Genomic DNA, 23,051 nt, shown 5'->3' on the forward strand with positions numbered 1-23,051 from the left:
ATTATTTAGTACTTCTTAAGATAATCTTGAGATCATCTAAATGTACTAAACTGTGCTATTTCGGGACATCATGAATATGAACTAACATGCATTTTTAACGTACTATCTCTGTATTTAATTACCACTCGTAGTGCACTTGAACCATATTTCATACACTAGTACACTTAAGTGTACTACAAATGGTAACTAAATACTTTTTTTAAATACACAGAGTATGTTAAAAGCACATTTTAGTTTATATTCATGGTGTCCCAAAACAGCACAGGTGTGTACACTTAGATGATCATAAGTTTATCTTAAGAAGTACTAAAGAAACTTTTTTTTTAGCATATTAAGTACAAAATTAGTGCATGAAAATAGAGCAGTTTAAGTACATCATAGAAGTGCACTTTTTTCACCTGGGATGCCTTCTGGAGCATCACCTCTGAGCTTCCCGATCGGCCTTACTGAACGTGGTTTCTGTGCAGATTCCAGAAAAATGCACAAAAATACCTAACTAAAACATTTGAGATCCCAGATGAATGGCGAGTATACTGGAAACAGTACGCTACGGAGAGTTTGGACAAATACAATGCAGAAGATGAAGACTGAGACACTTACTCTCTCTTCTAAGATTCTCCTCGGATCACAGTAAGAAGTGAGCTTATAGAGATCTTCATCAGAAACACCGCAGAGGATAATACCAGTATCTGTGAAATGATCTGAATGTCAAAACAACATATTTCTTAACGTGCTGTGCTGATGAAGATCAACATGTTTAATGTATTTCTTCAGTTTTCTTCATAACTGTTGATTTGACTGCTGTTAGCTATGTGAAACTTTGTTTTAGCTTAAAACATAAAATCACTTTTATTATTTTTATTTTCATTCACGTCGTACATTATTTTAGTGGTTTTCAAATTATGAAGCGTATCTTCTCAACAAACTCAAAGACATAACCGGACCACATGCCAAATAACATATCCAAAAGTTACCTTCACATATTTAAAGTGGCGACGTTATAATCATAGCTATGTTGTTCGGACAGAGGTATAGTGACTGCGACCAATAATGAAAACTTAAACTTTAGATGAAACTTAACTTAACACTATTTTTCGTAATAACATTACTGTTGCACCAGGGGGCGTGAAAGCATTACATCAAAATCTGTATCACTATCACTATCACTTAGCTTGGACTCTCTTCTGTTCTGAACAGGCAGCAAACACTTGGAAATCCCCCACTACCCTGATATATGCACAGCCAACATGTTCAAATGTATGTTTGAATACAACATACAATCCACAATACTAAGGACTAAGTTAGACTAATTAAAGACTTGGCACATGACACATTTAGTTTTGCATTTTGAAAAAAGGTGGTCAACACTTGGACATTTTAAGGTGTATTCAGTAGGCCTAGTTTGATGCTATTAAAAAAAAATTAGAAGAAACACGTTTTTTATGAAGTTGTCTGAATGCTGTACTCATTATAGTTTTCTATGAAAAGTGTTTTAATTATACAGAAGGCTATAGGTGCGGTGTGTTTCTCCATGTTGAAATGTGAGTTGCTGGGAATTCTCCTGCTCATTGGCTGCCACACCGTCTCTGAAAACACGCTAGTAGTGTAGTTTGCTGACTAGAAGATCACAAATTAGACAAAATGACTGTGCTTTACCAGCCGACACAACGCCTGGAGTATCAGTACCTGTTTGGGTGAAGAAGAGGAAAAGCTCTGAAAGCAGAAGATAGAAAGACCAACAAAGGCAAATAAATAAAATAGCACATCAAACTCCAGGCGGGAAGATTTGATGATGGAGAAAATCCTGAGTAGTGATGCTCATCCAGATCAACTTCTCTTGTATCATATTACATTTATTCCATTAATTTGGTTTACAAAGATTCCATCTTTTTATGTACCTATAGGCTATATGGTATTTTCCTAATTAATTAAATAATTGCATTATGTATTGTTTGTTTGTTTGTTTTTGCATTCCAAGAATATAAATCCTGACAAATACACTGTAAAATACAACCCAGTACTGGGTAAATACTGGACAGAACACATGCTGGGTTGTTTTCAACCAACAGATGAGTTAAATGTTTAACCCAACCGCTGGGTTTGTCCATATTTTATCCAGTGCTGGGTTGTATTTAACCCAGCATTTTTTAGAGTGTACAAGAGCACCTCAAATACATACATTTCACCTCAGTTTTCTGTAATATATGCCTATAAATGCAACCAAAATAATCTTGAGTAAATACACATTTTACAGGCATGAAATATTCAGCTTAGATCTGTCCACAATACGATTTATTGGATAAATCCTAGTAATTTGTGGCCAAACGATCTCCTCGTTAAAGAGGCGAGGACTCTGGGTGTTTCTGACACACTTCTGCCCTGGGTGGCAACATCGAGCAGCTTTTCATTACAGAACACAAGATTTTCACTTCATTTTAATGGTCATGCATTGTAGATCTACACCGAAGAAAAAAAAAAATAAAAGATTTTGAAAATTTGTATTTAAAATTCTTGTTAAATTTCACAAACCATTCTAAAGAAATTACATGCATTGAATTAAACATGAAATATTAAGCGTGAAAGTAGAAAACAATTCTCCACACACACACTTGTTTCACTATCCTTGTGGGGACTCTCCATAGGCGTAATGGTTTTTCTACTGTACAGACCGTATACTCTATTGCCCTACACCAACCACCTAAACTTAGCCCTCACAGGAACCTGTTTGCATTTTTAGATTTTCAAAAATGTCATTCTGTGTGATTTATAAGCTTCTTTTCCCTCAATTTAGGTCCCCACCATGACACAATAAGTCCTCATGAGTCTGTGTGTATTCAGGTTTAAGTCCCCACCGGTATATAAAAACAAACACAAACACACACACACACACACACACACATATATATGTTTTACAGCATGTGAGTTGATCAGTATTGTCCATGATAAATAAGTGCTTATCGGTCAGTTCAGAACTATTTGCTGAACTGTGGGAGTTTGAAGTTACAGTAAGTGTTGCTGATGCCTTGTTGATTTTGAACAAGTGAACTGTTTGATTAATAATACAATTATTATTTTTGGGGCTCTACATTTTTGTTAGTATTTAGATGCTGTTATTAGTTGGCTGGCTAAAAATAATATTTTGTGAATCTGTTGGTGTTACAAATTATTCCTATTAAATAAAAATAACAGTAATAATAGTAGTAGTAGTAGTGTAGTAGTAATAATACTAATAATAATAAACAGAACTATATTGCACCAAGATCAGTGAGCATTAGTGAGGACAGACGCTGCATCATTATAAACAGAGAGAGCTGAGTTAACACAAGCAGACTAAATCATGACTCACTCTGATTGTGTCCATCAATCCCTGACTTTTAATGAGACAGCAGGAATGTGTGTGTGTGTGTGTGTGTGTGTGTGTGTGTGTTAATGACGGCGAGAGTGTTCTGGATTCTGAGTGGGCAATTGTAATAGATTCAGCAAAAATGCACTGCATAGATCTGCACAGTCCAGAAAAAAACAACCAAACAAAAAAACATGATTACTCGATTCAACATTCCCAAACAATAGCACAAGCAACGCTTTCACACTCCTGTCTCCTGAGAGTCAGTAAACACAGCCATTACTTTACAAGAGTAAACATGGAGACTCAATCTGAGACAGATATGACTTTCCTTCCTCTCCGTCTGTATACATGTACTCACCCCACACATGAATACAGCCTGACTCCTTATTTTTACAAATGGCAGAGTGTTTATCCAGAGAGAGAGATTTCCATTACAACCATGCATTTGCCTTACAACAGAGAAATGTTCTCAGTATTAACAGCTTTCTCTTGTAGGCTACACTCTTAAAAAAAAAAGTACAAAAGCTGTCACTGTGGTGGAATCCTTTCAAAACATATTAATATAATTGAAATACAAACTAAAATGTAACTTCAAGATACTAATATGCACTCTTCAGAGGTTAACAAGGTGCACAAATATACCTTTCTAAAAGGTACCATACCCAGTGACAGCTTTTTTTTTTTTTTTGTGAAAGAGATTTTAGTTCACCAAATAAAGTCAAACCATTCTGTGACTGTGGGTGAATCTCATGAAAAGCTGTGAAGAAAGTGGCTCACAATTATATCATGACTCCTACTTAAGCACATTTCTTCCTAAATCTATCTATCTATTCTGTTTTTCTTATCACTATTATGTGAATTTTTTTATATGTATTACTATCTATACTATATGCCTTACAACAAATAATCACTATTTAAAATAGTTATTGTAATTTATTTAATTAGTTTTTATTTAAAGTGAAAACGATGCTCATTTCATTTATTCCCATTTACATAATTTTTTTAAATATATTTCAAATATTAAATATTTCTGCTGTTTTTACTTTATTTTAATAAAAGGCAGCTGTAACCACGGCAACGCTTCTACTCTGGCCATCGTGACGTCACTGAGGCACCTGCGCGAGCGCGCGCGCGCACACACACACACACACACACACAGAGAGAAAGAGAGAGAGAGCGGGGCTGTGGTCAGTCTGATCGTTGCTCCTCGCCATAGGTGAAGTCTGGGAATAAAAGCATGGGACTGGACACAGAGATGCGCTCTCTGAGCTCCGCCCCTGAATAACATCATCATCATCATCAGAGTCAGAGTCAGAGTCGGAGAGGAATAACTGGAGGGCACGAGAGAGGACGCACGCGGACTGTCAACCTACTGCACGCGTCGCGCTCATAATGTAAGTCATAGTTTTCATTCATTCGGTCCGTGACTTTATCAATGTGTTTATTTGCTTTTATTAAACTGTTCGGAATTGTTACATTGCACATGATGCATCAATCATTAGTGATTGCATGAGTATAAACAGATTAGATCAGAACTCACCTTCATAGATCCAGATTCATCATTCAGTGATTTTATGTTTGGAGATTTATGTCCTTTAGTATTTGGTCCCAGAGCTCAGAGATCATGAGAATGACAGGTCTGTTTCATGCCAGACAGCCATACCCCCCTTTAATAGAAGCATGATAAATGACAGCATTATTAGAAGTGACATTGCCATGCATGGAGAAATTTACTGATGCTGTTCACAACCTGAAATTACAAATCACTGGGAGAGAGAGATAAAAACAACGCCACTAGCATGAGTAAAGGCTTTAGAGACATGCACATATTCATTTCATTAACCAGCAAGTCAAAATATCAGACATTTACAAAATAACAAATTAATATTCATACTCATATTTCCCACTATATTGCAATTACAAGAAACAACATATACGTACAAAAATAACAAATAAATAAAGATAAAGACTAGGAGAAGAGCTAATATCTTACCAAATGACCCAACACGTCTAGTTTCTGTACTGCAGATCTTTCTGCTACTACATTGTTGCTGGATGTTTTTAGCACTTTATTTGATCAGCTTTAAGCATAAATGCCTCAATGCAATATATGGGGTAAATGTATTTAATATACCAATATACTACAGTATGCATACATGTGAATGAACAACCTTTAAAAAAAATAAAAAATCAAACTACACAGCTGCCGTTCATTTGTTCGTTCTGGTATTTCTGTTTATCTAGTGAGGAAAAGATGACTTTTATAAGTGTTGTGACATAGATCTTAAAGTAGACTATGAAAGTTCCATTCTTCATTTTTTTTAAAGACAGTAACGAGTCCAAATGAAAAGAATTTGTTTTTGTGGCAGTCAGATTTATCAGTAGCATCAGTGTGAATGGTTTTGAGCTCTTATTTGTGGTGCTGCGTCGGGCATGAGAGGGATCCAGACATGCTTCTGACATTGTGCCGTTTCACTGTGACCTTGAAAATGCAGACGCAGCTAAGAGCAAGAACAAGTCAGCAATCGCAGATGCTCACAGATTCACACGCACAGACACACCTGACCTGGCAGCATAGATCTCATCAGTTTTGTGTGGTGTGTGATTAACCCCCGACCCTGCCCTCTCTCTCTCTCTCTCTCTCTCTCTCTCTGATTATTGTTCTCAGGCTAATATGAGGAAGCCTCCGGTGTGCTGAACGACATCTGGATTTACTGCACAAGTAGCATTCTCAGCATGTGCTAAACCCACTGTAGCGTAACGAGAGAGCGTTAAAGCAGAGAGAATGACCATGGCCTCTGACATCCAGCGCCATCCGATTGTCTGCGTCCGTCAGCGCTCCTGGAAGAAACTTAGGCCTGCGCGGGTGCTTGGCCTCCTCGTTAGTCTCATAGCAATAAGTGCAGTGGCCTTGTCATGGCGAGCTACTGCTCACTGGGAGGGGCTACAGAGCTACGCCCCACACAGGACACTGCTCTCCACACACCTGGGTTACCATAGTAACGTCTCGGAGGACACACCCATAGCCATGCGCTCGTCCGCGGAGTCAAACGAGAGTCAGGGGGACTATCCGACTGACCTGTTCAGTTTGGAGGAACGGCGGCACGGTGCTGTCGTGTTACACATGTTTGGCATGATCTACATGTTCATCGCTCTCGCCATCGTCTGCGACGACTTTTTTGTCCCCGCGCTCACGGTCATCACAGAGAAATTCAAGATCTCTGATGACGTGGCTGGAGCCACCTTTATGGCGGCCGGGGGCTCGGCTCCTGAGCTCTTCACCTCCGTCATCGGCGTATTCATTTCCCATAGTAACGTGGGCATCGGAACCATCGTCGGCTCCGCTGTATTCAACATCTTGTTCGTCATCGGAATGTGTGCCGTCTTCTCCAAAGAGATCCTGAACCTAACGTGGTGGCCTCTGTTTAGGGACGTCTTCTTTTACATTGTCGGCCTCATTATGCTCATCATTTTCTTCCTGGATAACTACATCACACACTGGGAGAGTATCAGTCTGCTGCTGACCTATGCCACCTATGTGGTCTTCATGAAGTTCAATGGGAATGTAGAGTCTTTTGTCAAGGGCATCATTTACAGAAACCAGGTGGTGGAAGTGGAGGCCCAACCAAAGGTGAGTTCCTTCCTCTTAATGTCCAACTCTAGTAGAGTTAGCGGACCCCCATTTGAGTTTTGGACTGGTTGAGAACTAATTTGTAACCCTGGACCACAAATATGAATCATATGAAAGTTGAATAAATAATCTTTCCATTGATTTGTTAGGATAGGACAATATTTGGCAGAGATACAACTATTAGAAAATCTTGAATCTGAGGGTGCAAACAAAAAAAATCTAAATATTGAGAAAATCGCCTTTAAAGTTTTCCAAATGAAGTTCTTAGCAATGCATATTACTAATCAAAAATGAAGTTTTGATATATTTACTGTAGGTCATGTACCAAATGGAACATGATCATTACTTAATATCCTGATGATTTTTGGCAAAAAAAGAAAATGGATAATTTTGACCCATACAATGTATTGTTGGCTATTGCTACAAATGTACCTGTGCTACTGATGAATGGTTTTGTGCTCCATGGGTCACACTTGGTTTTTGGTCTGATTGTAAAGAGTATTGCTGCAGTATTGGGACCAGTTTTGTGAAAGTTACTTTTAAAAGTAATGCATTACAATATTGTGTTACTCCCTATGAAAGTAACAATTACATCATGTGTTTTTTATGGAAAGTAATGAAATATGTTACTTTTGAGTTACTTTTAAATCTGGGCTGGGCTTGCTTGTTTGTTTATAATATTAAAAAAGTTCTTCTTTTGCACATGTAAAAACCCTTTCACACCAGAATGAAGCGTTAAGCGCGAGTGATTTACATGTTAAGTCAATGCAAAGACGCGAATAGACATCCTGCGGCGCGATTCGCACGAATCGAGCAAGTTCAAAAATCTGAACTTTGGCGGATATTCGCGCCGCGTTAACCAATCAGGAGCTTGCTCTAGTAGTGACGTGATTACGAGCGGAGGCAGAAATCAAAACAACAATAGAGGACAAAATCACCGACGCTGTATATGGATAACCGGAGCTGTACCATACACCAAAGATTAAAGATTACACAGATAATAAAATAATAACAACAATAACCAAATAGGCAATGTACAAAGCAGCAAAAACACAATATATAATATAGACGACTATGTATGTACAGGTCAAGTATGTGCAAATTAGAAATGAGAAAATAAAATTAGTGAGTGTGGTGAATGGATAGTGTATTATAGTTGTGTGTTCCACGTTTATTGTTGAGTGTTCATGAGATGGATTGCCTGAGGGAAGAAACTGTTCCTGTGTCTGGTCGTTCTGGTGCACAGAGCTCTGTAGCGTTGACCAGACAGTAGCAGTTCAAAGAGGGAATGTGCTGGGTGTGAGGGGTCCAGAGTGATTTTACCAGCCCTTTTGCTCACTCTGGATAAGTACAGTTCTTGGAGAGTGGGGAGGGTTGTGCCAATGATTCGCTCAGTAGTCCGGACTACCCTCCGTAGTCTTCTGAGGTCAGATTTGGTAGCTGAGCTGAACCAGACAGTTATAGAAGTGCAGAGGATGGATTCAATGATGGCGGAGTAGAACTGTTTCAGCAGCTCCTGTGGCAGGTTGAACTTCCTCAGCTGGCGAAGAAAGTACAACTTCTGCTGGGCCTTCCTGACAATGGAGTCTATGTGAATATCCCACTTCAGGGCCTGAGAGATGGTGGTGCCCAGGAATCTGAATGACTCCACTGCAGTCACAGTGCTGTTCATGATGGTGAGTGGGGGGAGAGCAGGGGGGTTTCTCCTGAAGTCCACTACCATCTCCACAGTTTTGAGCGTGTTAAGCTCCAGGTTGTTAAGACTGCACCAGACAGTCAGCTCCTTAACCTCCTGTCTGTAAGCAGACTCCTCACCGTCCTGGATGAGGCCAATCAGTGTGGTGTCATCTGCGAACTTCAGGAGCTTGACAGAGGGGTCTTTAGAGGTGCAGTCGTTGGTGTAGAGGGAGAAGAGCAGAGGGGAGAGAACACAGCCCTGAGGAGCTCCAGTGCTGATGGTACGAGTGCTGGATGTGAATTTACCAAGCTTTACTAGCTGCTGTCTGTCTGTCAGGAAGCTGTTGATCCACTGACAGACAAAGGTGGGGACGGAGTGCTGGGTTAGTTTATTCTGAAGGGTGTCTGGGATGATGGTCTTAAAAGCGGAGCTGAAGTCCACAAACAGGATCCTCACATAAGTCCCTGGTCTGTCCAGATGCTGCAGGATGAAGTGCAGTCCCATGTTGACTGCATCATCCACAGACCTGTTTGCTCTGTAGGCAAACTGCAGGGGGTCCAGTAAGGGTCCAGTGATGTCCTTCAGATAAGCCAAAACCACTCTTTCAAATGATTCCATGGCTACAGACGTTAGGGCCACAGGTCTGTAGTCATTAAGTCCAGTAATTTTGGGTTTCTTTGGGATGGGGATGATGGTGGAGCGTTTGAAGCATGAGGGGACTTCACACAGCTCAAGTGCTCTGTTGAAGATCTGTGTGAATATGGGGGCCAGCTGATCGGCACAGGTTTTTAGGCAGGCTGGTGACACACCATCTGGGCCTGGTACCTTCCTTCTCTTGTTCTTCCTGAAGACCTGGCACACATCTTCTTCGCTGATTTGAATCGTAGGTGTGGGGGAGAGAGGGGTTGCTGGAGGTGTGAATGGTTGTGTGGAGAGGTGTTCAGGGCGGGTGTGGGGTGATCGTTCAAAACGAAGCTTCACGAGCGCTCCGGCTCTCTTCCCCCGCCGCCTGCGCCTCCTGTAGCGTTTGACCAGAGCTACGGCTCCACCAACTACAATGTCCCGCAAAACGTCCGAAAAATCAAAATCTGGTAAAAGATTTTGTGGTGTGTTCTGCCGAATGTTCAGCAGGTCATCCCTCGTAAAACTGATTGTATTTGAAAAACAAAAAACAGGAAAAGCAAAAAAAAAACGGTGCAAACACTGAAGAACAACGCACAATAGCTGCCATCATCGGCGCCATCTTGGTCTTGGATCCATTTTTCGGTTTAAGAGATGAAGTCGGTGACACTGACTCGTCATCTCCGTCGTAGAGCATGCGCCTGTATGCATGTTTCATATGGATTACATAATCGGAGAACATTTGTTGAACATTTGTTGAATTGCTTCATTTTAAAGTAGACATTTCACTCTCTATAGATATATTTTTAATGTATGTAAGGCAAAGATATACATGGAGATTTGCGCTCAAGTTCACAGAGACCGAGACGGCAGAAATCCTGTTTGCTTTCATTATTTTACAAAAGCACGTTTTGTTGTTATTGTGAGTGTACAGAAATAAACGTGGTGTCTTGAAAGATGTATTACTCTCATCTGTATGAGCAAAAATGACAGAGTATTTTAAGAGCAAGTGAGCGCACCGGCGCCTCCATCTGTCCTGCAGTGAGCGTGCTGCTGTTCAGCTTCAACTTCAATAGCGCAAATTTTCCTACTGTAGGTTAACATTAGATTGAGCGGCCATGTAAAGTTGCTAGTACTTACATATTTCAGATGATAAGCCCTATTTGAGATTGATGAATGATAGTCGAGCATTTGAATGTCCTGCCCAATATACTGTATTACCACATAGACCAGCTCTTAACGGTCTTGGTCTTGGATCCATTTGGATCCAAGAAATGGATGGGTCAGATAAAGGAGACAGTGTTCAGAATGTGTACTGTTGGGTGCCTCCAGGAGCAGGGTTGGGGAACTGAACTGTAGACCTGCCTTCCTGCAGATTTCACTTCCAGCTTTAACACACCTGTTTGCAATTATCAGGTGTTCCTGAAGAACTTAATTAGCTGGTAAAAGTGCATTTGAAAATTGATTAGGGTTTTAACTTTGCAGGAAGTTGAATTTCCAGGAAAACCCCCTCCTATACTAATCTCATACCAAGGGCCCATCCCAAATGGTGCACTTGATGTGGTCTTCACTCATGCATTTGGTAACAGAATAGGGAGCACTTATTCACTATTGACTTCGACGTTTCCCTCAATAAATTCCTAATTTGCTGCTTATTAATAGTTAGTAAGGTAGTTGTTAAGTTTAGGTATTGGGTAGGATTAGGGATGTAGAGTAAGGTCATGCAGAACAAGGCATTAATATGTGCTTAATTACTACTAATAAATGCCTAATATTCTAGTAATATGCATGCTAATAAGCAACTAGTTAAGAGACCCTAAAATAAAGGGTTACCATGCATTTCCATGAAGTCTAAGACAACGTAAGTCCACATCAAGTGCATTATTTGGGAGATGCCAATATTATAAGATTAGTATAGTATAGTATTCTTTGGTTTGTAGCATGTGTTAACAAAACATGCCCGTCACAAAGCACACCATCAGAAATAGGGCTTATAATATTCTGTCCTGCATTTGTTTGTTGTTGCTACTATTTGACTCCCCCTCATGCTATTAAGTACAGACTTAAACAATCACCAGTAACACTTTTATAATAGAAAGCATGTAATCAGTCTTTTTTTCAGACCACACAGTGATACAAACCATGACAACAGAAGAGCTCAGGGATTGAAAGGTTATTTTGCTGGATAGTGGGGTTTGAAGGAGGACAGGTCAGGATTGAATTGAGAGATCCTCGTTATGAGTTCATGAGGATGATGAAGAGTCATATATATTCTAAACACACAATACTGGACATGAATTAGCCCTCAAATGTTGCCAGGCAACAGGCTGATGTTGTCTTTATGGGATGCACATGTTCATGCATGACTGTGGATATAGTTTTCCTGCAGTTCTCTTTATTTTGGTTGTTCATGAAGGCATAAGCTCTTCATTTGTGATGCAGCAGTCATGGATGCATCTGAAATAATCCTGCAGGCTTTATGTACCATAATCCATTTCTCTCTGCTACTGCAACCAGGCCTGGACTATCAATAAACATGATCTAATACCGCAGTTTAACCTTGAGCCTAATCCCTAACCCCTGCAGCTTTCAAAGCATCATCAACCCCATCAAGAAGATTCACAATTTCCAAAAAAACTTGAACATATCTGCTTTGCGTGTTGCTTCATTAATCCCAAAAATATTCTTGCAAACCTACAGAAGAATTGTGCTACTTGCAAACAATCCAAGAAGTATCTTTTCTGTTAATCTAAAATGAGACTGTTTCCAGAAACAAAGTAGCAGCTGGGTGTTTGGTTGACAGAGGTCCCCAGCTCAAATTGTTCATTTTAATTACTTTTGTGTCCAATAAAATTGGGAAACAAGATGCATTTCTAATTTCAACATTATTTATTCTTCAGTCATTCTAATTTAAATGTGAGTAGTATCAGCTCCATAACTTGACCAACGTGGTTTTCAACCACTGAAAATGGGTAATATTCAACTATCTGAAAATGGAGCTTCATTGAGATCCCCATATCTTTGGGACTGAACGATCTAGGCCCTTGCAAATAAAGATTCTGAAAGAAAAGTTTATGAAGGACTAGAATCTAAAAGCACATTGTGATATCTTTAACACTTCTTGAGTTATAGGCACAGAAACTTTGGAAAAAAGAATATTTATGGCACTCAGACAGGTATGTTCAATGCAGTTGTTTTGACAGAATAAAACAATATATATCTCTAGTTTCAACTTTATTTGTTCTTCAGACATTACTCTTTAAAAGGAAAGAAGTATCATGTTTTTGCAAAGTGACCCACATTTGTTTTTTGACCATTAGAAATGAGTACATTTTAATAGTTTGCTCCTGGGGCTATACTGCAATTCCCATATCTATTGAACCAAACCATACAGGGCCTTAAAATGAACGTGTCAAAGGGAAAGATTGTAATTTGGCTCTGAATCTTAGGTGAACATTTTAATTTTGACCCCCCCTCTACAAAATAGTGTATTGCTCAGTATATATGCATTCATGATTTAATATTTTTGCTTTCATCACTATCCTATTTTCAGAAAAAAAAAAATAATAAATTGCAAAATGAAATATTTGAGCTGGGGTAGTTTTTGATATTTGTTTGATTTGACATGCAACCACCCAAGTAAGAACAAGTTTTTGCTTGCCCATTGATTAGGGCGTATCTAATCAGATACATTTGAGCAGTCTGCACAAATTCTTGCCGTTTCCACATTTAACTCAAAACATCCACAGATTCAGCAAACTGCTTTCGGGATCAATGCTGCAGTTAATTGCAATCACATCCTTGCAGATACTGCTGGTTCATTACATGGCCTGAACAGCAGTTACTCCCACAGGATTGTAATGTTTGGTCAACTATTAAAAAAATCTTGAAACCTGCAACCTTTGTGTTAGCAGCTCAAGATCTTAAAGGAGAATAGTATTATGTATGTCCCTGTTATTTTACGTGCAAGGAACTGTTTTCAAAACTATGGCTCAATCCCAATTCTATTTTATACCCATTCACCTACCCCTACTCCTTGTTCCTTGAAACAGAGTGTCAAGGGGTAGGGGTGAAAATAGTCCCCTAAGAAATGGGAATACCACTACTATACCGTCACACATCATCTGGAAATACACATATACTGGTGCGCCGGTGTGCATTACACTCTTAAAAATAAAGTTGCTTCAAGATGCCATAGAAGAACATTTTTATCTAAAGGGGGCCATAAAGAATCTTTAACATCTGAAGAACATTTCTGTTTCACAAAAGGTTATTTGTGGTGAAAGAAGGTTCTTCAGATTATAAAAAGGTAAGAAAGAGATGGTTCTTTAGAGAACCTTTGACTGAATGATTCTTTGTGGAACCAGAAATGGTTCTTCTATGGCATCGCTTGAAGAACCTTTTGAAGCACCTTTATTTTTAAGAGTGTAGAGACATACCGTTCTATATGCGCTGCTTACTGACACACACACACACACACACACACACACACACACATGAAAGATCGCACTGCTCACACATCCAGGAGCAAATAAAACTTGTCAATGCTGCCCTACGACTTTTATTAATAACATAGTTTAAAGAATGAATTGCTATATTATATTTTCCAGCAACGAGAGGATAAAATCACTGTTTTGAAGTAAACTCATTCATAAAGAGAGATGCACAGACGTGCATACATGCAGCTTTCAATATTTGACTAGCCCCCCTCGATGTCTATGGTGGTTATCGCCCTGATCAGACATAAATATGAACACACGATTGAGTATAACATAAAACAAATGATTACTTTTCATTCAAATCTTTATTCATGACAAAAATGCTTATATGTATTTTTAGTTCTTTTGTTCAGCAGCCATATTGCTGCTGTAGCTGGTTTATGCTGATCACAATCACCAATATCAAATTTAGAAGATTTCTTTTATCCCTCAGCCATTTTCTTTGAGATTTCAGCCCAAAGAATACCTACACTGCCACTGTTGTAAGTGAAGATGGATTAAGTCTTGCACTGCTCGATCTCAGCGGTAGGGGATTGTTGGATTGTGGAGTCATGCTCATTGTCTCATTCTGTTCACAATGGATTAAACAATGTGAAGTCCTGCTGTGTTAAGCTGAACAAATTGTGTCCTTTAGAAAGGAAGAAAACATCTTTGGAAATCTCAAAGGCTCTTCGGCCCTCTGCTTGGATCTGCTGTTGTGTTTCAGATATGGGGATTAAGTGGGCAGGAGTCATACAGGGTTAGAAAGCTTCATCTGGAGCTTGTGAATCTCTGTATGTTGATGTCAAAAACATAATATTAGAGATGTAATAAGTACAGTAGAACAGATGTATCTCACTGCGCCATTAGCTTAGGCTGATGTGTCAAGGATGGCCACCGCTGTCTTTCTTCAACGCTAATTGCTTTGACACCAAACAGGTCTCTATGGTGATATGAAGTGAGGTGAAGCGTTTGAGAAAAACAGCCTAACAAAAGGGAAGGAAAAACACGCTGGTGCTCTAGGAAGATGTTCTTACCGTGTTTTAACAGCGGTGTAACATGACTTCAAGGCCATGTGATTGTAGTGCCAGAAACATAAATGCTGCCTCACTCGGTGGTCTTTGATGCCAACTCGGTGACTTTTGAACTCTGTAACGTTTGAAAATTAATGTTGTAGTTCAATTAAGTATTTCTATAGTATTTCTAAGCATTGTAAGGCTTAAAGGCAGGGAAAGCGATTTCTGCAAGCCAATGTTGATATTTGAAGTCTGCTGACTTAATGTTAGGTCTGCGCGTTTTTATCAACACCAAGTACACAAATTTCGGACTTGCATCCTCGGTAGTTCGGACTCCACGAGTTAGACTCGTTACCCAAAACGAATTATATCTTATGTTTATCCACTACAGAGACATCAGGGCCAGCGGCAAATGTCAGAAGGACTAAGGACTAGCCGAGGTTATGCTCCTCTCAGTGGGATACAGGAGCACTGAGCGCCTAGTGATCGCCTGGAGCTCACGGCTCCGAAATCGGCGAAGCACATTTTCAAATAGGCGCTGTTTTTATAAATAAACCGCAGATTTGAGTTTTAAACAACTACATTCTCGACTGAAATACATGCCTCCAGTGTAGGCAGGCTTTAGCTGTTTAGCTGTTGTAGACACGGTGTTACTCATCTATCAGAAAGAAACAAAGAAACAAAGCAACCTCAGCGTCCGATCGCAGCAACAAAGCAACCCTTCCGCTCTTTGAGTTCTCTCCAGCGCTGGAAAGCTGATCTGATATTTACACGGGTCCTACTTCTTGCCATATCATTCCGCAGACGTTTTCCTCTTTTGTTTTTTTATCCACCATCTCTATCTTTCTGTCGCTCGGCTCGTCTGTTCACTGAACACGCTCTCCTCCATGTCATGAGTAGACACGCCTCTTACTGCTGATTGGCTACAAGTTTGTTTTGGTACTCGGCCCCGACTGAATTTTCTAAAACGTTTTTTGGTAAAATTGCTTACCTTGCCTTTAAGGTAAGCTGCAGGAACAAAAACTGAATGTAACTTATTTAACATTAAGATTGGAAACCATTGTTTAGTGAGAGATTGGCAGGTATCTTGCATCAAATTGTCAGGCATGATGACATTTTTTGTTAACTTTTTTTAAACCATATTTTAAAATGTCGATATTGTACCAATTCCTGTAATCATAGCAAACAGGAAGAACGGTTCATCAAATATTTTATTGCTAAATCCATTGTTTAATACTGACTGATTTCTGTGCTACCACGCTCTTGTTCACTTTCAGTTACAAAAATCTGTTTATGTTAAGTTTTATTTTACTTTGCATTATTGCTCTTATTGCTAGCACTCTAGATTTCATGAGTCATCGCTCAAAATGTAAACTGCATTAATGTTGATATTTCTTTGTAACATGGGTAATGTATAGCCTAATTTACAAAGCTACCATGTAGGGGAGACTGTAACACTGTCAGTTTAAGCATCAACCTTATTAATATTTTAAGATGTAGGATGGATGAAAGTAGAAATAACTCGCCTTCTGTCAGTCTTATTAAATTATTGTCATTTGCAGTTCTAACTAAATGTTTCATAAATGTGGATGATGAACTGTAAAAGTTCATGAAATGTTGGCTAATTAGCTAAACATAATTTTATGCTTCTTTGCAGAAAATATATTATTAATTGTTTTAATTAATGTAATATAGCAGATCTCAAATGCTTGATTGCTTGTCTCATGGAAAAATGTAACTATATTATCATACAGCTATAATCAATAAATGCAACTACGGTATAAGGCATGAATATATTGAGATATCATAAACATTAACATCATTTGTGAATGTGAATTGTGAAAAGTACTATATAAATCTATATTTTTTCTTTATTTTGATACATTATTGCTTATTATACACATTTCTAAGGGGATACAAGATACTGTAGCCTATATTTCCAGAACTTTATTATCGATTTTATGAAACTGATCTTGTTGTAAGAATGTTGAGATATTTTACAGTCTAGAAATCTTTTACAGTGAGACAAAGGCATCCTTTTTGGCAGCATGTATCATCTGCAGAACTCAGTAGGTTCTTTTCAGGTTTGAGAAAGTGAGAGCGAGGCTGATTTGCAGTGTGTTTTGTGTGGGTGTTTTGCAGTGAAATGCGGTCATATGCAGGGAATTTAGAGAGTCTTCTGTTCTGTACTGGTTCAGGACCTTTCTGTGAGATTTGTTACTGACACTCCGATTATCCCCAAGGATTTAGTCTTACCTTGTTGTGACAAGATGTGGAAATTAGTTTTGGAGGTATGACCTCCAAAAGCTGCCTGGTAAATCTGTATTTAACTTGGTAAACACAAGGTGTCAATGAAGTCTGTGGTGTAATTATGGTTACAGGCATCTTTATTTGCCTTTAGTCAGCATATAATCATAACTGATCATACTTACGTTCTGTACAAACATCTGATTGGACACGATCACTTTATGTTCTATTAAATTACCTGTAAACTGTTCAAGCACCATGAATTGTTTCAGCTCTTAGAAAGAAATCCATTTTTATCCACTGTTAGACAGTATCGCTTTAGTAAAATGAGTTCTTCAGACACTACCGGATCTGTTTTGTATTATTTCTTCTGCACCCTCGTCCTTAAATGTGTATAATTTTGTAAATATGCTGGTCCCACTGCCAGAATCATCTAGCTAGTCCATTATTTTAAAACCGTCATTGATCCACTTCAGTGCATGTCAAAAGTTGGATTATTTTTATCCTGACATTGTCTTAAAAATGCGCCCCATTGCCGTGAGATGCCTTCGGGCAGCAAACTTCAGTGAGCTTGGCTTTATATAGCACTAAATCACAAGAGATCTGCCTTACAATTGATTCCAGCAGAGTTTGATGTCCGTGTGTTACCCAAATGCCCAGGGGAAAAAAAATAATAATAATTATATATATAATTTTGTTACTTGCAAGGCTTGTTAAAATGCTTTCTAGATTTAAAAGAGGATTTTCACACTTTTCTGAATGCCTGTTATATACACTTGTATAAATTTTTTGCATGTAGCTGCAGAAAGATCTTCATTTCCACTTCCTGTTGCTCAAACATCAGAGAATTCATCTCTATCTGGTAATCCTCACATATATACGGCCTTTGATTTTTACGCTTCCCACTCAAAAACACACATTTTAGCTGTTCTTCACACAAAAGTGTTGATTGCTTTAGAAGACTTGAAAGAAGTCATAAGGACTGCTTTTAATTACTTTCAATAGCTTGCCATCCTAAATCATGTATTCCCTCAAAAAGAGCAGCTTGGGTATTATGCTTAACGTCTTTATTTTTTGTTTAGTGGGATAGAGAAAGTGACATGAGACCAGAACAACATGAGGCTGAGTAAATGATCCAAATATCAAATGCTTCTCATTTAATGACTGCGATGCGTTTGCTGGGGATTTTGTGATCATTTTTTATTCTCTCTAATATCTTTATTAACTAGCTTTGATCTGTCTCTTCTCATATTTGCGAGAGAGCTTGTGACACCTGGGTCCATGTGGGTGGGCAGATACTGTAGGTCATGATTAGCCTTAACTACAGATTTTAAGGTCGTGTTTTAGTACCACATTAACCAGCAGAATCCAGGCTTTTATACCAGAAAAGGATGGTTCTGGCAAATGTACTTCATTTTTTTATATTATTATTTTTATTATTATAATCATTTATTTAAAATGCTTTCCTCTGAAAAAAATAATTTAATTATTATTTTTTTCTTTTATGTCCATCCATCCATCAGTCATTGTGAATATGTGTACATATTTGTATATATTATATAGATTTGAATGCTAATAATTTTGGAAAACACGTGCTGTATGCAGTAGTAAAATGCACCACACTGTTAAAAAAAATTGCATCGTGACATCGCAAAATTGAATAAATAAATAAAAACTTGTGTTTTAGCTCTTCTGAATGGTTCTCTTCCAACTGTGAAAATCACTTTTATTTATTAACTTCCTTGATTAAATGAAAAACTGTTTATTTGATATTATTTAGTGAAGAGTTAGAGCGGTCCAAGCATAAAGCCTAGGGGAACACCACATCACATCAAGATTTACTGGCCACAGCTGACAGAAACTGTTGTTCGAAACTGAACGTCTGGTTTATTAATAATTTGAGTTTACAGACAAATATGGTCTCTGGTTGTCTCAGTTTAGGATAGGAGCAGGATTGAGTTTAAGCTTTGGATGATTTACGTTTCAGTGTTTACCGTATATCAGGGACTAAGGGGTCTTGATGCTATTACCCCATAAATGTTAAAAATAACACTTCCTGTCCATATGAGACCACTGAAAGCTTGACCCTGTAACCACACAAAGACCCTTAATTCACCATTGCATCTGTTGCTCAAGTGTGTGTGTGTGTTCACCGTTGTCTGTGGACTTAATTACCACGCCTCCAGATCATTGTGCTGATATCAGCGCTCATCAGCATTAGAAGAGTGTCTGAATAGTAAATGTTAATGTGAAATAGAGATGCATATCAATCTCTCTCTTAAATAAACATAGATTACTGCAATGCTGCATCCATGAAAAAAAGAAGAAAAAAGATGAGATTTGTTCGGTCAGGTTTAGTAATATTTCATGCTGTCAATCAGCATACATTGATTACATTAATTTGAGGCTGATGTGAAAGTTTTTTGTTTGTTTGTTTTGTTTTGCATATTTGTGACCCTGGAGCACAAAACCAGTCTGAAGTCGCTGGGGTATATTTGTAGCAATAGCCAAAAATACATTGTGTGGGTCAAAATTATAGATTTTACTTTTATGCCAAAAATCATTAGGATATTAAGTAAAGATCATGTTCCATGAAGAAATTTGGTAAATTTCTTACCTTAATCAAAACTTATTTTTTGATTAGTAATATGCATTGCTAAGAACTTCATTTGAACAACTTTAAAGGTGATTTTCTCAATATTTTGTTTTTTTTTGCACCCTCAGATTCCAGATTTTCAAATAGTTGTATCTCAGCCAAATATTGTCCTATCATAACAAACCATACATCAATGGAAAGATTATTTATTCAGCCTTCAGATGATGCATAAATCTCAATTTTGAAAAATTGACTGGTTTAAGACAGTCTTAAGACTGGTTTTGTGGTCCAGGGTCACATTTGTCCTTTTTTTTTGCAAAGGCTTGAGTAACATAGATTTAAATGTCTCCTTGATTGTCACAATTTTAAGGAATATTACTTTTTTAAAAAAAGTTTTTTTTAAGAGTGAAAATAAATTCTAAATGCATTTTGCTGGTCTTACTGTGAATGATTTATCCATGCATTTTGTGTATATATATATATATCACTCACTTCTTTCCGCTAACAGTGCATTCAGATCTGCCTCTATTCTGGTGTGCAGTGCTCACATTTCACAATCTAATCAATAACTGATGGATAATATCAAGTCCTGCCCTGCTTTTTTCTTGTTTGATAAGCAGTTTCACTCAAACATACGTCACAATACGGAAGTCAGTCATAGTTTCTGTGTCTTATCGACTTCATATTGACATTGACTGTTAATAGGGTTGCATGCAATATGGGACACAATGCTGATTACAGCGAGGAAGGTCAAGAGTCTTCCGAGTAATTTCTAACAAATCTAATAGTCTTCATTTGTGCCTCTAATGCTTTTAAGTAAAGAGACATTTAAATGTGCACTATTTGTTGAAAGTGCTTTTACGCCAGAGAAATTTCCACTATCATGCATTTCATAGACAACATAATGAGTAAAAACAATCTAGATCAATTAAACATGGACATCATTCCTACAATATAATATCCCATACTATAAGGGGTGCGGTGTTCCTATCCCTCAGTCAGCCGCTGTGTGAATGCGTAATTACATGTGTATGTATGTAAGGAGATCCTGTTTTTGATCCTGAGCGGCAAGGTCAGTCATGACGAGGACTGAAGGTGAGGAGCTGCAGGCAGAAACCCGAGGCTCAATCGATCAAAGCTATTTTAAAAGATTAGGGAATTAGCTAATGTTGAAGGCAGAGCAGAGATGCAGAACTTTCCTTACTGAAGCATCATATGATACTGCTGCTGTGGGATTGCAGCTGGAGAAATACTTGCTGTTGCTGGGTGAATTTGCACAATGCATTTGAAACAATGTTCTGACAATATAAAATAAGCAACATCATGATGGTTTAAATCATTAGGGTATTAGTGTTTTTTAAAGGACTTGACATTCAACAAATTTCAAAATCTTCAGGAAAATTCTAAATATTGTCATGAAAATAAAAGGCAGACATACCAAATATAAAGAGATTCATGTGCATTTTTCAGTTCACTCAGATAGTTATGCTCATAATATGATGTAACGGAGAAAATATGTATTAAATTGTGTTAATTTCTTAAATTAATTCATAGTATTGTGTTCATAGTATGATTTGTAATGAAAAATAATTCACTCAGTTAAGCATTTTGTAATTTGTGATGAAGAAAACAAATATTAAATGTATTAATTCATTAAATTCACTTAGAACGTTATGCTCATAATATCTGTAATGCAAAAAAAAAAAAAAAAAAAGTCATGCCTATAATATGATTTTTGAATGCACAAAACAATAAAAATTCTTAAATTAGTGGCTACAGACGTTTGGATGGAAATTTAAACATTAAAAGCATTTTAAGTATTTTAAATATTTAAATAAGTTCTTACATTCCTATTTTGATGAATCATCAGAGTTACTATGTACTTACATAAAATAAAATATGTACAATGTATTTATTGTGTTCATATTGTATTGCAAAACTCTTTTTCTGCAACTGGGGTGGGATACAGGTAAGGTTAGGGTGGTACGGGTAGGTTTAAGGGTGTAAGGGATGGGTCAACAGTATGTACTTACATAAAGGTATTTTAAAAAATATAAGTAAACGTGTATGTACACAATAAGTGCATTGTACCAAATTATTAATTTAAATGTAAGTACACAGTAGTTAAGGCCACCTAATATAAAGTGGGAGCGAGTATAATATAGTATTTTTAGTGAATAAATGTGAATATGTATATGTGTGTGTGTGTACATACAGTGGTCACAGTGTAAAGCAGGTCTGATTGCAATCAGTCTCTATGATGAGGCTTGTGAAAGGCTAATTATCATAATGACTGAATTTACTCTATAAATGTTCATTCAGCAGCCTGCGATCATAATCACAACCTTCGCCAATTCTGTTTTGTTGGCCCTCATTCCATATCCAAGGTGACCCTGACACACACACACACACACACACACACAGAGTCACTCCCACATCATGACTCCTTAGTCAATATGAAATTGACCCTATGTAATTACTGCTGAAATCTTATTTAATATGTAGCGTACAATTGATGTCAGTGTTTTTTTTGCAAGATGCTTTTAAGTAATAGGCTTAATCTTCAATCTGTAATGCCTCCAATCAGTCAGCTCAGCTCTTATTATCAGCTTCACTTTTGATTCTCATCTTCAAATCTTGCTCTGAGCCGCTTAGAGAAAACGTAACTACATTTAGTTAAAGTCCCTGAGCACAGCTGCACCTTTTGTCTAGTTAATAGGCCTTTCGGTTACACATTACATTTACCAACACAAACTGGTGTTATAGCTGGAGCAGTGATTTGGTGTTTTGTTGATTACAGAGACATGCAGACATTTTTCTCTTAGTGGCTTATTTTGGGATCCTTCACTTAAATGAGGCGGCTTTCATTTTTATGCATTAAATGTTGGAGATTGATGATTTGGCTCCTTTGTGATTTGTTCTGAAATCCCCTGAAGATGATGAAAGTGGCTGCTTTTGTAATTAGTTCTGCTTGCAGAAAATTGGGTCAGTAATTAGCGAGTGGGGGAGGCTTCAGATTTATTTATTTATTTATGCATTTATTTATTTATGCATTAATTTGTGCATTTATGCATTTATCTATTTTATTATTTTTTATGCATTTATGTATTTATGCAGTTATTCGTTTATTTATGAATGTATCTGTTTATTTTTTTCTTTATGACTTTATCTATTTTTTTCAGTGATCGATTTTTGCATTTATTTTATTTTTTTATTATTATTTGTGCATGTATGCATTTATTTATGCATTTACACAGTTATCCATATATTTATGAATGTATTAATTTATGCTTTTATTCATGCATTTAACCATTTATTTGTCTGATTGTTTAGATATGTGGAATTATATTGGAAATTTGATGAAGATAATAGATTAAAAATAAAAAAAATACTTTATTGTTCTCAACTCTCTGAATGCAAATAGATTTAAATTGCAGT

At 37.5% G+C, this 23,051-nt stretch overlaps 1 protein-coding gene across 1 annotated transcript in view; it reads left to right on the top strand.

Annotated features, from left to right (window-relative positions):
• Positions 1-6,137: 6,137 nt before the first annotated feature.
• The window catches only part of LOC306881726 (solute carrier family 24 member 2), a gene marked incomplete at both ends in the record, with an annotated part of 39,311 nt that continues 22,397 nt past the window's right edge, over positions 6,138-23,051 (top strand). Inside the window, one exon of the mRNA XM_079435963.1 lies at positions 6,138-6,977. Within this exon, the coding sequence (XP_079292089.1) occupies positions 6,138-6,977 (840 nt within the window). The remainder of the gene's footprint in view (positions 6,978-23,051) is intronic.

Source organism: Barbus barbus (genome assembly GCF_936440315.1).
Source record: "Barbus barbus genome assembly, chromosome: 2".
Classification (NCBI taxonomy): Eukaryota; Metazoa; Chordata; class Actinopteri; order Cypriniformes; family Cyprinidae; genus Barbus; species Barbus barbus.